Source organism: Mus musculus, chromosome 17 (genome assembly GCF_000001635.26).
Source record: "Mus musculus strain C57BL/6J chromosome 17, GRCm38.p6 C57BL/6J".
In the NCBI taxonomy this organism is placed as follows: Eukaryota; Metazoa; Chordata; class Mammalia; order Rodentia; family Muridae; genus Mus; species Mus musculus.
Genome location: NC_000083.6, coordinates 81428105 through 81444351, shown reverse-complemented (window position 1 = coordinate 81444351; position 16247 = coordinate 81428105). Strand labels below are relative to the sequence as shown.

The 16247-nt window shown below is 40.1% G+C and overlaps 1 protein-coding gene across 21 annotated transcripts in view; it reads left to right on the top strand.

The window, feature by feature from the left end:
• Slc8a1 (solute carrier family 8 (sodium/calcium exchanger), member 1) overlaps positions 1-16247 on the top strand; it is a 365283-nt gene that overhangs the window by 294036 nt on the left and 55000 nt on the right. For 5 of the 21 annotated variants that reach the window (NM_001286684.1, NM_011406.3, XM_006523933.2 and 2 more), the window contains exons 4-9: positions 2129-2149; positions 2562-2579; positions 2686-2700; positions 6539-6607; positions 11578-11708; positions 16071-16170. In NM_001286684.1, the coding sequence (NP_001273613.1) occupies positions 2129-2149; positions 2562-2579; positions 2686-2700; positions 6539-6607; positions 11578-11708; positions 16071-16170 (354 nt within the window). Of the gene's footprint in view, positions 1-2128; positions 2150-2561; positions 2581-2685; positions 2701-6538; positions 6608-11577; positions 11709-16070; positions 16171-16247 lie in introns of those variants that run through there. The other 16 variants (NM_001112798.2, XM_006523940.2, XM_006523939.2 and 13 more) reach the window with 9 other exon arrangements.

Sequence of the window (16247 nt, the reverse complement as noted above, 5' to 3'; positions counted from 1 at the left end):
TTTTGTTTTGCTTTGTTTTGCTTTTTGTTTTTGAGACAGGGTCCCTTGTAGCTGAGCCTGGCTTCCAACTCACTATGTAGCTGAGGATAACCTAGACCTCCCAATTCTCCTGCCTCTACCTCCAAAGTACTAAGAGCTGTGTGCCCATCTGTCCAGCCATAGCTTTTATAGAAGAAGTTAATAAGAGCAAGGAGCCTTAAGAGTCACACTGTCAATAAGCTAATGTACTCAGTTTGATAATGTTTTCCATACCATCAAATATGTCGTTTAGAAGAAGCCATAAAACTAGACGTGATGCCATTCACAGGTGATTCAAGAACTGAAGGTTCAAAGGCAGCCTGAGCATTCAAGACCCTAACTTATTAAAAATAAAGTAATTAAAAGGCCTCTAACATGTAAGACATCATATATATAAAACCACAGCCTCATGTATGGGCTCAGTTTTGCATAGGTCTAGGATGTGGCCCTTGTAAATATTTAATCCTGGCTTACACTAATCTTACCCGTGCAACAAAATCTTGTAATATGTACAGAATTAATACAACTTTAATACAAATAGTAACAAGAAAACTTGAACAGTAATATCCTTATAACTAAATTATTTTAAACATGTGTGTTAATTCTTTGAGAATTTCATAATTAGATTTGGTTGGTTCTCATAATTTTAGAAAATATTTGCAAAGAGAAACAAATTACCTTCTCTGCACTTCCCTAGTTTAAAATATGTTCTATTCATAAGGAAGGAGGAGACTTTTATTTAAGTTTTTACATGTAGGGCATGAAATGCAATATATAAGACCAATTCCTATGTAGACTCAGCATTTGAGGAAACATGATCTCACATTCTGAGAACTCATTGACCTCTGGGGGGGGGTGTTTTACGTAATGTCTCTAACTTAAGTACAAAATGGCATCAGGAGTGATGGAGAAAGGGACACGGGGGACTCATTTTGATGCAGCTCATTTAATAAGTCCCATCATGAGTAAACAGAAAGAAAAGAGACGTCAGAAAATATGTCTTACAAAGATGGGATCAAAGATGCCTATTAGCATCTAGGAGGAAGCACTTGGATCCGAATGTGTTCCTTCAAAGAGCTGTCTTTTTATCTCAAGGACTGTCTTGGATACAGCTCTTTCAATTGTCATTTTAGCGAACTCTGCCCTCATGTGCAAGCAAATTAAAGTTCCTTGATGGGATCATCCTGGTTTTTGTACCAGCCGAGTACATTAAATTCTCCTCACTATAAATAAAATGCTGACTTGTTTCCTAGGTTACCTATGACAGCACTACCACTCCAGGGAATACTTGGCTGAAAACAAGTGATTGGAATATTCCTGCAGACAACCTGAGAGGGCTTTAATTTGACCCGTTTAGCTAGCTTAACTTTTATTAAAAATAAAGTGCTATGGTCCCAATTGTATTGAGAGAATATAATCTCAAAAGCTACATTATATAGGTTGGCCCGTATTCCTCACTTGTCCATTTCTGTGGAGTGTCATATCCACTAGAAGCACTTAGGTTAGCTTATTAATGGATAGAAATTACTGATGAAGGCATACAAATATATGTCAAGTTAGGGACTCTTAGGATTAGAGAATTTAAAAAGCAGTTTTGGAGGAGTCAAAATATCTTCCAGTGCAGAGAGAGCTCTACCTGGGTCAAAAATGTCCTTCTAGGAGAGGAGGCATTTTCCCAGGGATTTTACCTGTTTTCATGAAAGGTAGCTGAGGTCTTTAGTCATTTAACACCTCAAAACATTTAATTCTTTAGCTCTCAGACAATGTTAACTGAAGAGGCCCACCTCCATACTGAGTTAAAGATTAGCATCTCCAACATTCCCAGTACATTTTGTCTGCACTGTATGTCAACGACTGGGGGAGAAATACTTTATGAGATACATAGAGATAGCATACAAGGTGACTTTTTTTTCAATCGGAGACAAATATTCCTGTTGAGGAAATTTGGAAATGTTCCCAACAGCGCCTTCCTTGAGATGCACCAATTTTTATAAGCAATGGTTTTCCCTACTCTGGTCAGAACTGCCTGGATTTCTTTCTGCTGGTATTCCTCTCTCATTATTCATCTGGTTTCTTATTCTGTGTTTGTCTCTGTCTGTTTCCTTCACAGCCCTGTTGTTGAATGAGCTTGGTAAGCATCCCATCTCCTTCATTTCCTTTCCATTTTGTTCTAGGCTATTTCCCATTTCTATCAGATGACACTGTAACTCTGGATTTTTATCTCTATCTATGGATTGGCCAGATTTTCATTTAAGGCTATTGCCCTTGTTTAGTTGAGGCCAGATCATTGATATCCCATTTTTTAAGTGTATATAAAGTTTAAAGGGTCAGTGATTCCTGGGATATCTGTAAGAACTGATTGGGCCCTGAACTGCATAGTCTTAAAGAAGGTACACAGTTATGACTGGCCCTTTTCATATTCTTCTTCATTATAAATCTGGCAATTGTTCAGGTGGGTTGTCAAATGTCTTATGTAACAAATACTTGTTATCTGTAATGTAAATTAAATTATGACATTTCTCTCTTTTTTTTTTCTTTTTTAGGTGGCTTCACATTAACAGGTATGATTTTTTCCAATTATATAACTATACTGTTACTGTCACCACCAATATATTACATGTTTTTTTAAAAAAAAATCTCTTCTTGCTTTATTTGTTTTTAATTAAGGAAAAGAGATGTATGGTAAGATAACTTAATTTTTAAAATCCTGTTTTGGCCCAAATAATCCAAATCCAAAACCAAATATAACCTGAATTGATATTTAACTTTGGCCCATTAACCTTTTTTTTTTTTTACAAATTAACAAGAGCCTGTGTGTGTTGTATCTATCTATAACAAAACTCACAGGCAGAACCTCTAACTGTTTGTATTTTTAATACTGGCTAATCTTCAGGTGACCACATAGCACTGAGAATATGCAGTGTACTATGGTGGATGCTGTACAGTACTCCAGAGTAAGAAAGACAAGATTGCTGTCCTAGGGCAGTGGCTGTAACAACCACACAAACGTCACGGCCTAGGGTCAGTGACCCTAAAAGTACATAATGCCACATTAGAAGAGGACAGAACAGCCTCTTCCCTTCATCTCACGACACAATTCGAGCCCCTCTTGGAACACTTTGTTTTAGTACTGATAACATGGAATCAAGAACTATTTCTGCCACTTGAAGTACAAATTACAACGTCCTGCAGAAACATTCAAGATCCCAGTGAGAAAGCTTGAAACCTTCAATTCATTCTTGAATGCACCACCTTCTGACCCTGCATATCTTCTCACGTTTCCAGAACCATTTCTGCTGCTTTAGGGAGGAAAATGAACATCCAGCAATGGCTCTACCTTGCCTGCAGCTCCAGGTTGAAAATGCCTCTAGTGAACCATTTCCTTGATGGTCTTTTTCAATATATTGAGAACATGTTTAAAACAATCAATGTATCATGCAAATATCAAAAGTTTTAGAGCAGAGAGCTGAAAAAATATTTAGAAGGAAATAGTACCAAAATTTCTAGTGAAGAAAACTGCAGTAAGCCTTGGGGTAGATATCAGCCACTGTATGAACTCATGTGCCACGCGGGCTAAGGTGATTCTTCCTAGTTCAGAACTTTGTAAGGCCATTTCTATGTGAATGGCTACTCCCAACTCATCTCTAGGCACAGCAGTGAATGACAGCATGACTTGTAGATTCCCAGAGACACAGAAATTAAAAGAAATAAAGAGAGAGGGGGAGGGAGGAAGGAAGGAAGGAAGGAAGGAAGGAAGGAAGGAAGGAAGGAAGGAAGGAAGGAAGAAGGTGTTAAACAGAATAGACATCTTACAAGGATTCCCTGAATCTGAATCATCTGAGCCTCTCCCATGTCAGAAAAGCCTGCCCTAGAGCTTGTACAAGCATCTAAGTATATATAATATATACTTATGTATGTATATATATATATATATATAATTGTATATATGTATATATATTATACATATGTATAAGTATATATGTAATGTATGTATATATGTGTGTATATATACATACATACAGAGAGAGAGAGAGAATGTTAAAAGTTACCTTCTCTTTCCCATTGCAACATGTGAAATCACTGATGTTATCTTGGAAATATTCTGAGCTTGTCAGGATGATCATCAGCTCCTCTGGAAAGAGTTGAAGACTCCAACCCTCGTGGTCTTGTGGATTGTCTTTCTGAAGTCAACAGTAGTCTCTAAAACGAGCATCCTCTATAGCCATCCCTTACATCCTATGCAGCCTAATGAGACTTCAAGTCTAGAATACCTTAGAGTACATATATGTCTTTGGCTACCTTGCACTCTGTGAAGATTCCATTTCTAGAACTTTCCTTCTCTGTCATTTGAACCATCTTCCCAGTTAATAGGATGCTCATTTTTCTTTCCTTACAACTTCCTTCCATAAAGTTTCTCATATATCTCATTTCCTGACTTGGCCATATCCTGAATCCAACGTAACACAATCACTTTCTCAAAAAGCTTCTACCATATAAGTAGTCCACTGGTTCCTCCCTATGGCTGCAATTTTAACCAGAAATAAAAGTCTCTCTCTTGTTGACATCTTCCAATATAGGAGTCAATGAAGTTAGAATGAGAGCCTATTCAAGAACTTACTAGAAATTTCTATATGGACCTAATTGTTACTTATCCAGATATTAACTTCATATCCTCCTTCTCCTCAATCAAACCAGAAACCCCAGGGCTCAGTTGCTATGATGCCTCTAAGAAACTTCTAACACTTAAGTCTACACAGTGAAAAGTAGCAATAAAGCCTAAAGATTTTTCTTTGAAGCCACACTGAGGCTTTGAAGTCAGGGCTTTGAGGTGCAGGGAGAATCAGTGGAGCCCTCTGGACATGGCCTGCAGCTTTTACATGGACCTGCCCAGATGAGTATGCATGCTGAATTTGGAATCAGCCTATATGAAAACTAAACTGTCCCTTTGGTCTATTGCCTCACACCAATATTTTAGAGATCTCATTAGCAGTAGACATTAAGTACTGGAAGTGCTTTTGAAGTCTGCAAAGTTCATTGTTGCCCCAGCCTGGTCTCACTGGAAGGTCTGTGTTTAAATCTATGACCTCATCCTCCTTTGGCCTTCTGGCTTCATGATAACATTACAACTCATTAGCACTTATGATGAACATTACTTTATCTCCATGCTTATGGATTTTATTGTTCACACTTCCAGGGAGGGAAAAATGGCACAAAATGATTAATCTACCCAAACTTCTCAACTAAGATCTTGGTAGCCACATTTCTGACTCTGAGTAAAAGGCCCTTTGCTGGTTACTCTAACACATTTGGCTGGTCCAACAGCACAAGCCATCTTCTTCTCCCTTCATCTTTACATGGTACATCAGACCTTTTCCAATCTAAAGTATCTTATAAAACGTCAAAGGAAAATTAGATTTCATAGAAAGATATATTTTTAAATAAAATTCTGTGTCCTGGCTAAATCTAGAGAGGTTTCTTTTATTCCCCTAAATATTTGATTCCCCTGAAACTTCTAAGTCCCGAAGCTACAGCTTTCCCTTAGATTATATGACACTCACATACTTCTTTAATATCACTCTTGCCATCATTTTTGAGGTCCAGTCATAGACATGTGCATGTTTATTTGGAAAGCACTTCCATCACTCCAATATATGGGTTAGAGGAACAGAGCCCCTCCATGGAAGTTTGCTTCATTCTACAACCGAGAAAACTGCATGTCCAAAAGGTGAAAAATTTTGCCATCATTAAATGGAAAACAAGTGACAGAGCTGGCCTTGAGTCCTAAGTCCAGTGATTTTTCAGTTTAATTCTCCATAGAAATCTATAGGAAAAAACAAGCAAACAAACAAAAAAACAGCAGGTGGACCTGGCAACCAATGGAATGAGGAGTTCCCTGAAGTCTGTAGGCCTGGCTAATGGAAACAGTTGAGTGATGATGACACACCCTTATGTTCCATGGATGTGTATATGACACTCTGCAGTCTAGAAGTGAATGCAGTGAGCACCTTCCCAGGGATTAGATATTCCTTGACCTTCAAAGAAAAAGGTCATTTTATATGATAGGAAAGCAGAAAAGATACGCTTCCCAGGACTATATAGACACCACTGAAAGACTTCAAAAATAAGAACACATGTCATCACCCCAAGTGCTTCCTGTTGTTTTATGCTGCCTCTGGAATCAGTAATAGTAATGAAGGGCCTAGCTCATTTATGTTAATCATTTGCTGGACCGCCTCTCACCACAAGGAAAGGGGATCATTATCACGTCCATCAAACTTAATCAAGCACTATTTGGTTTGGCTTAAGGAACATTTTTGCCCCCATTTGTAGGCAGTAATCTCTACCCCATTGTGGGTAGACCATCAGAACTCCTCCTTGTGGCCTACAGAGGGTGACTGACAACTACCCACACTAACTTTCATGGCTTGCAGTGTGTGCATCTGGGTGTTGTTTTTGCCTTACTAATTTCAAAGGGCACTGATAGCGGATCCTGCTGATTGTCTGCCTGTCCTTTTGCTAGGCCAACCTATCTTCAGGAAGGTCCATGCTAGAGATCATCCGATTCCCTCTACTGTAATCACCATCTCAGGTACTCATTTCTCTGTGGCCCTTGAAAACTAGAGCTTTCAGGTATACTTTAGGTCTTCCAATGTTAGTGCCTGGGCCTTCTAAAATATTTCCAGTTAATGAGTGGCTTCTCTGACAGATGGGGTACCATAAAAATTTTAAAATGGAAGGCCTTATGGAGGGACAGTGTGGACATACAAAGAGGTTGGTGCAGTGCCTTCTCTCTCTCAGATTTTAATATGTTACAAATCTCTCATAAGCATCTTTTACAGGTAAGCCTTTCACCTAAGTATAATGGAAATTCATAAAAACAAGAACAAAAACAAAACAGGTTGTTATTTCCCACCACAATGGCCTCTCCTGGTGTGCAAGGAAACAAAAGAACGTGACCAGAGAAATCCAAATACACAACACTTCCAGTTCTACTGAGGTTTTACAGCTTTCAAGTCAGCACCTAGCACGGAGTCTGTAGCTGAACATGGGTACTGCCTCCTTCAGTCACTGCTGCCCTTTCTGACCTTGGTCGTAGACACATATCTCCTGGCCTTATGGGTCCTGTGCCAACCTCACAAACCATATCTCCTATAATCACAAGTATTTCTCCAACTACAGATTTTTCTCAGAAGATTCAAGAGACTAAAATGATCAGTCTTCCTGGGTTCTAACCAGAGAGGCCAGCTAAGGCTGATCTACTGTCATGTGACCATTGTTTCCAGGATTCTCTGTGCAATTCTGAACAAAGGGTCAAAATAAGCCCAAGGTTTTCCCCACCACTGCCTTTCATCCGTTTTCTAAGTCTTATGTTGTTTATTGGGATCAAAAAACAATCATGTGTGGCCTTGGCTCCCTAAGTACAGATCCCAGTACTGAATTAGCCATGTGGTGACACTGCCCTCTGAAAGGAATTTTCCACTTCCACCCTTCATTATCCTGATGGTGTCTCAAGATCCAGCTTGAACTAGGAACTATTAGAGGCAACTTTGCGTAATTCATCTCTCCAGGACTCAGACACCTAAAGCTAATTATTTTACTATATATATATATATCAATCACTATAAAGCAGTGGATCTCAACATTTGATGTAAGACCCCTTTAGGGAGTCACATATCAGATATCCATCATATATGATATTTACATTAGTTCATAATGGTAGCAAAATTACAGTTATGAAGTATCAGTAAAATAATTGTATGGTTGAGGGTCCCCACAACTTGACAAACTATATTAAAGGGTCACAGCATTAGAAAGGTTGAGACTCACTGCAAGACTCTACTCTGGTAATTTGGTCCCAAGATTTCTCTTATCCCAGGACTTCTTTGTGTCCTCTCAATGCTGGCTTGTAGTCACGGTTGCTGATAATGCACAGGATCTCTAAGTTGTTTTGGTTGATCAGGATAGTGACAGTATATATTTTATATTCAACATCACAATTAAATTAATAAGCTTTACAAGTGTACATATGTACATAAAAAAATTTTCAGAGAGACCCAGAGTTGCCCACAGAGAGTATTAATTTGCCCTAAAAAAATAGAACCAAAAATTCATTGTCTTGTCACTCTGCACTCTTAAGGAAATAAAGTGACATTGAAAAAGATAAGGAATCTGCTTTTGATCCATTGCTCAATGGGAAAAGGAAACAAATACAGAAATTCATTACTATTAAATACTGTTAAGCCATTTTCCTATTTAATAAAAGGCATGCCTGGGAACGTAAGAAAAAAAAAAAATGAAAAGACTCAACTCACTTCTTCACCACCATCAAAACTACATCGTAATGGCTAGTATTGTTGTAGATTAGCCATAAGATTCATCTACTTCTCACCTCTAGTACACATAACTGTACCTGGCTCTTAGATCTACACAGTACTCATCAAATGACCTTTCTGTGATGCTGTGCCAATGCCTGAACTATGACCACTCACCTCTACACCTCATGGCCATCTTTACCACTGGACTGAACTAGGGGGTCTCTCTACCTGCTTTAAATCTGTCCTAAAGCTTTCCCCATCTCCTATAGACAGAAAGGACAGTCTTCCTGCCCTGCTCCTTCAATCACTCCACACTAATGGTAGTTGTCCTCTCCATTCATGTGCCTCCATCCCCACTGTACCAGAAGTCCCTGGGAGATAGAAGGACTATCCCTGTCCTGACAGATGTTAAGAGAACAATGATGTGTTTGAATAGTTGATGGCTCTTTTATTTTAAAAAAATGAGCAAATGAAAAAGATTGCTGACAGTAGCTTGGAGAATCTCATAACAGCTACTTATTGAGTAAAGTTTTGGTGTTCCATACATCGTACTAGACTGGCATAAGGACAGTCCAAAGAGTGCAGAGCCATATGACAGCTCTGTAAGTCTGCAGACTACGTATCTGTATGGAAAGATAATTTAAAATAACAACTAAACTATATGAAATTGTTCATGTTCAACACACAAGAAACATTAAGGAGTTGAGTGATATGTACTAAATCCCAGTGGACTATTGGTGTACTACTCCATGGAAGGGCCTTAAATACAAGTAAATGAAGGTATAAGAGCAATTCGTGGTGATTGCAGGAGGCCTAAACCCATGCTTTGGAGGATGAGTATAGCAAGAGGAACAAAAAAAAGGTTCTTAGAATTTCCTTATGTTGATAACAAACCTGTTAAGATGAGATATCCATATTTCAGCTTTCTTGTAAGATTTTTTTTAAGGTTGACTACTAACAAGTTTCTAATTTGTGTACTGTAATCTTTTAAATTCCCCTGTCTTTTACTTAACTAAAGCAAAGAAAACTAGTAGAAAATAAGTGACTTTTTTTTCACAATGAAAAGAATATCGTTAAATTCTGGCTAATCAAATATTCTCTGCCTGTATACTCCTTTCTCTTTCTTAAATGAAGGGAAGGCGAACATCAGGGAACACTTAGAGACCCAGGTGCACCAACCATAGCATTTGATGCTGACCAGAAAGCCTGAAGGATTTGGGGGGGCAAGCGGGCAGTGCCCCCTTTTCACTCGTAGGATGATTCATTTTCATTCCCTGCCATGTTTTGTTTATTTTGTACCATGCCCTGGATCAGTTTTACTCTGTGAGATGCTGCCCGGAAAAATCACAGCCCACCAAACTTCCTCCCTAACTGCTGTATGTTTTCTACCTATGTGACCCTGAGTACCACTCAACACAGATGAATACTCATAAGTCACAGAAGGAATGGCCACAAGAAGCTGCCTCCCACACAGAGCTTTGCATTTCAAATAGATATCTAAATCACAATAGCTGCTTTCAGGGAAAGACTTATTAGTCAGTAAGTCAGAGATTTGGACAAAGACACAAAATCAACCTGAGCTACAAGGGACATGATCATTGGTCCAAATATTGCAGAAAGCAACAAGAACCAAGCTGTAGTTGATTTGAACACAAGGTAAATGGACTTCATGAGCCCTGCCAAGACTAGGTATATATTTCCTTGAGATAACTATTTATATGACGTTAACCAGAAGCCTTGGGTTTTAACTTGTCAATTCCTTTATGAAATCCCTTAACACTTTTACAATAAAATCAATCTCATTCTCTCTCTGCTTTGCTTTTGCTCGCGTTCAGCAGCTTCTCAATAGGTCAAGCAACCCATTTTCATTTCCCTTTGATTTGGTGGAATGATGGACATTATTTCAGAACACTTTATTGGTTGCGTGCTGAAGAACGCACCAGTAGCTACATCCAGCCTTTGCCTCCACCACTTCCAGCGTGTGAAATCCAGGGTCCTGGTTGTGCTTCCAGTACACCTATCCCCCACCCCCGTCCTTGCAGTAGACTGCTAGTCAAAATCCATCCCTTGAAACAGTTGCTAGGGAACCACTCATTGCAGGGTCCCAGAGCAGAGGGGGAAGATATGGGTCTTTGCAGAAAACAGAAGGTGGGAACCCCTGCTAAAGCTGATGTCTGAGTGCAAAAGGCAGGTCAGGGAGCCTGGATGAACAGCCCTTCCCCTCTGAATGGCTCCCCAGACATCAGGTTCTACTTGCAGGCAATTGCCTAGATATCCTGGAGGAGAGGGTCTCAAAGTGGAGGTTTTTCCAATAGCAGCAATACTGCTTTCCTGGATATGTGTGTACTTCATTTGACTCTGAGAGAAGTAGCCAATCATTTTCCAGCATCCTGGACCTGAAGAACAAGCATGCTTCTAAGTCATGCGTTTGCCCTCCACATAGTCTTGGCCTTTTCAGTCTGGGATTTATCCCAATGACCTCCATTCAGAGACTCACTTCTGAGTACCCTCTAGTCTCCTGGAGTTAGAGCTGCTTGGCGGGCCTGGAAATAATCCTGCTCACATAGTGAATATTAGCTCCCTCAAGGCCTCACCCTTGCCCTCTCTATTTGCTTTAAAATTAACACGGCCAAGGCTTTCCTAGTGTATTTCACCAGAGAGGAAGCTCCGGGGCCAGCAGTCTCAAGGAAGTGTAAAATGGATGTTTCAGAGCTGAGCCTGTGACAGGAACTCTTGGCAAGTGTGACGCTAAGATCAGAATTTCCCACTGGCCCCAAGGCATTTTCTGATGCCTCTAGAGAATGGAAAGGGTCAAATCCTCATTTCCCTCGGGGTTACTTTAGGATTTTTAATTGTGTTTCTTTTTGGCACGTGCTGGAAAAAAATTTTTGAATGTGTGCAGGCAACCAGGCCAGCTTCACAGCAAAAGGCTGGTAATTCTCTCAGCACCGACAATGTGTGCCTGGGCCTTTCTCAGTGATGGGCCCTGAACATGGCTTTCCACAACCCATGCTTCCTTCCGCAGGAGATTAGACTGTACCAAATTTTAGTCATCTGCTGCTTCAGTGTGACACTGCCCAGTCTAAGAAGTTCTGTCCCTTCCTCTTTTTAGCCTCACTATTTCCCCAAGAGACTGTTAGTTGGCCCTTAGAGCATCCCTCCTCCCTGCTTCTCTTATGTCAGGATCCTGGGGCTTACACATACAGAGGAGCACTGGCTCATGTTCTTGCCTTCCCTTTACCAGAGGAATATGATGACAAGCAGCCACTGACCAGCAAAGAAGAGGAGGAGAGGCGCATTGCGGAAATGGGGCGCCCCATCCTAGGCGAGCACACCAAGCTGGAGGTGATCATCGAAGAGTCTTACGAATTCAAGGTGCGTCTCCCACGCTTGCCCGCCCTGGCACCTTGCGCACTGTGGGTCCGTGTGGTCTGTGCTGTAAGAACCTCCTGGAGAAAGCTGAAACTATGATTTTACGTCCGGGCTCATTCACTCAAAGGCTGTCAGATCCAATTCGAAATGGTGAAGTTAGCAGAGAACCCAGAAATCCTGTACTGTAAAGAGCATCAGAGCACGGGCCAAGCAGGTGACACTCAACGTGACAGGGTCAGAATTGCTCCTAAAGGGAGGTCTTTGTCTGAAAGGATACATTACAGAAATAGGTTTGGAGAGATTCTTTTTATAATAAAAATGTTAAATTAAAATGAATAAATAAACATATACAAGTATTTAGAAAGTATGTGGAGCATAGTATAATGTAGTGATAAACATAAGTATATTTTTTTGAGACAGGGTCTTACTCTATAACTGTGGTTGACCAGGAACTTGCTGTATAAACCATGCTCATCTAAAACCTAGAAATACTTCTGACACTGACTCCCAATTGGTGGGATTAAAGGCGAGCCACTACCTACCATACCCAGTCTTAGCTATGTTTTGGAATTTTAGAAATTCACACAGCTTTATAATCTCCGTTAAAAACTCAATGAAGCAGTACTTGGAGAGATTATTATGCATTAGAAAAACCTGATGTTAGAAGAGAAGCATGTGCCGTGTGGAAATGAGAAGGCTTTGTTTCTGGAGAATGGCCCTTTATGTCAGAAAACTCTTTAGTATTGCCTACCAATGGTACTGAGTCAACAGCGACACCGGTTATTCCTGAGGTGATAAAATTAGAGTGTCTAGTTTATTCTTTTTCTCATGGTACTTCGTCCTGAACTGAGGGATTCACATGTGTCAGGCAAGCCCAGATTTTAAATTTTTCCAGGGAATAGACATCATTCTTGTAAAAGTTACATACATAGGAATGCGTGTCACCCTTGAAGATGAAGCTTCCTGTCTGTCATTCCTAACACACTACTCTGCTTCAACCTCCCTGTCCCATGCTACACCCCCCCACACACACACACATAGTTCTTTGTACCCAATTCATTAATATCTAAGAATACTTGAGGTGGAGCCAACTTCCATTGCAAAATGAGATAAGACATTGCATCCTTTCTTATAATATCCTGAATTACAAACCCAGAACCAGACAATATTTTCTTTACTTATCTTACAGAAGGATACAGTGACTATTCAAAGAAATAAAAAAAAGTAGAGAATCAGGCTAATATAGAACTCTCAGAATCCTAAGTGAATCTTTAGTAATAATTGCTTCTTTTCCTTTTGTTGGTTGATTAAATTTAATTTCCGAATTGACATGCCTGAAGTATCTTTGCAATTAAAATGGGATTTTTCTTAAAAAGATAAAATACATTTAAACCTTTTTAGACCACTAGGAATCTAACTATATCTAGCTATCATCTATTTATCTATCTATCATCTATTTATTTATCTGTCTATTGGTCTATCATCTATCATCTATCCATCGTCTATCTGTCTGTCTGTCTGTCTGTCTGTCTCTCTATTATCTATCTATTTATCTGTCTATCCATCATCTATTTATCTGTCTATTGGTCTATCATCTATCATCTATCCATCGTCTATCTGTCTGTCTGTCTGTCTTCTATCTATGTATCTGTCTATCATGCTTTTGCTTTCACTCCCTTGCTTAGAGGAAGGGTAAAGAGGGAAACAAAGCCTGAGCATTGCACTGTCAGAGCCCATTGGGGCCTAACCTTGAGCCTGGCTCTTTGAAGACATAAAGAGAACATGCACAGGTTCACATGATCCTATAGCCTGTCCATCTCTATGGCCCACTCTGCTACTCTGTGTCCATGTGTGTCCATTTTCACTGTTCCTCCTGCAACTGTCTTTCACTAAGGGAATTCAAGGGTTCAGTGTCATTTGCCACAATAGAGATTGCTTTTCCTGAAGCTAATTCACTCCCAAACTTTTTATAGACAATGTATACTCTCCCCTTCATAGGATGCCCAGCCTTGTCTTCCCATGCAGTGACCACAGAAAGAGTAATTAAAGTAACTACTTTAGAATATACTGGTCTAGGTAACTCTTCTAGGTCAAAAAAATTAATTAATTAATTAATTTTTTAAAAAGTCTTGGGCCAGAAGTCTCCCTGGTCCCTAGTTTCTTTCTATAACTTCATTTGTCTGGGTTTTTAGAAAAAAAAAACTTTCTAAAATAACTTTGAGTTTCTTCTTCAAGTTTATGAACATGGTCATTACAATTAAGACCTAAAGGGCATCTTGGGGGTATACTTTTCAAGTAAATTAATATCAACATTGACTTTCTTCACTTAAGAATTGTTTTTCTAGAATGTAACTTGAGAACTTGTTCAAAGCTCTAGAATAGCATGGGCTAGATAGACTCCACATACCACCCTGCCCCCATGAGTTCTAGCCTGCCATGCTAAGACTGTGACTCTACTAAATCCCTCTGTCCTGGGTGAGGGTCTCATAATACCAGGTCACTGGCAGTTTAAGAATGTGCCAGATGAACATAGAGAGAATTGTCTAAACTTCAATTAATCCTGATTCCCTCCCTTTTCTCCCATAGAGTTGTACCCATAAGTACAACTTTAGCCACTGGAGGAAGAAAATTTGCTTCTGCCAGTCTGGTTAAAATGTATTACATTTTAAGATATGTCTGAGTTTTTCCACATCAATAAAGGTTAAGTTGAGTTTCTCCTAAAAGTTTGATCATGAGCAGACATTTCACGGGGAAGTGTGTGTTCAGATGCTGAGTGATGACACTGGAACGCTAATCTCCTGGATGGTGGGGTTCTCTGCCCTGGCTGGAGTACAGTGCGTTCTCTCCCTTGTGGAGAGTTTCCACTACGTGTAAGAAAAGCTGAGGTCATTTCTTCTTACATTCCGCACAGCACTTTGAACTGGCATTAGTTGAGATGCTTAGAGTACTGGATGAGATGTGGCTGAGTCAAGAGAGAAAAGACAGATGCCTGTCGTGGGCTTCAATTTATTGTGCCCAAGAGCAGGGACTCTTAGAGCTGTTATCAGGGCACCAGCAGTTCTGGATACGAGACAAGCTGAGCGGTCACCGCCCTTAGGACATACAAGCCACCAAGAATCATGTTGCAGATATAGAGCGTGCTAGCTGGAGATGACTCCTTTCATGTTTGTTTTCCTCTCCATGTCTCAAGTCAGTTCCAGTGACTCATTCTGAACTAACACGCATACTATTATAAATCGGCTCTGGCTTCACATCCAACCCCTCAGACAACATTCTCTTGACTTCTGCTTAGTCAATAACGTTATCTCTCTCAAATCATAGTTTGCTATCCTGTACTGAACATGTACAAATACTTACCTAAGGCAAATAATATGTGTTTTCTGCCTCTGCAATTAGTGGGAATTCGAGGATGCTCTGACAGTAAGTGTGGATGTTTGGTAGACTAGTTGGTGCAGTAGTTTCTCTGAGAAGAGTAGCCTTAGTGTCCTAGAAATGCCCCTTCTCCCTGTAGTTGCCATGATTTGTGGTAGCGCTTTGACTTGTATGGCTTATTTAGTTTTCTCGTGACCGCTTGGCAAGTCCTGCCTGCTGTTTTATTAACCAAATTTAGAAAGTTGGAGAGTTCTAATTCCACAAAACTAATGACCTAATAAGTTCTAAAGTAAAATAAGGGCATGTACCTCTGTGCTATTAAAGGATAAAAATGTGATGCAGGGTTATAAGCAGTGTGCCCTAAGCCACAAATGTTGACTTTTGCTTGTCTAGTATGCTCCTGATGTAACAGCAGTAGTGTGAGAATAGAATTGTCTGATAATATTAACAAGCTGAAAAACACAGTGGTCCCTCTGCACCACCACCTTAACACTACCCCCACCCAAAATTATCTATTTATTAATGATCATACAGCAAACCTTGAAACCGTGCCTCCTGGCTATATGTCACTGACAAACAATACAGCAATACATCTTCAGGTTCAGATCCGTTACTTCTAGATATTCACAGTTAGTGTTGAACAGGGCCAGTAATGATTCGTTTGCAGACAGCAAGGACAGACAAGCCAGGGAGAATCAAGTTCACAGGGCAGTTGAGGAACACAGGTGGGCGTTTGAAGCAGTGGCTAGGGAAACATTGTAGCTGCTCCTGGTTGGCCTTTAGGGCAGCAAAGGCTGCTTGAAGTTTCTATTTCAGGATGTTTCTAAGGACAACTGTTTACATAGTCATAACAATATTTAATGTGCATACTTTTCTATTGAGCCTGACATCTGGTAGCCCTTATAGAATCCTGGGACTTTGAAACAAGGTTTTAGATTTCCTGAGGCCCTCACAATCTCAGAAGTTATACTCTTATCCCTTTGCCCCTTTCAGAGCACTGTGGACAAACTCATTAAGAAGACGAACCTGGCCCTTGTGGTGGGGACCAACAGCTGGAGAGAGCAGTTTATCGAAGCCATCACTGTCAGCGCTGGTGAGTAGTGCTTGGTTCTGTACCCTGGGAGGTGGAATGGCCAGTTTCGGGCTAAGTTTGCTTGTTCTGCCATCAGC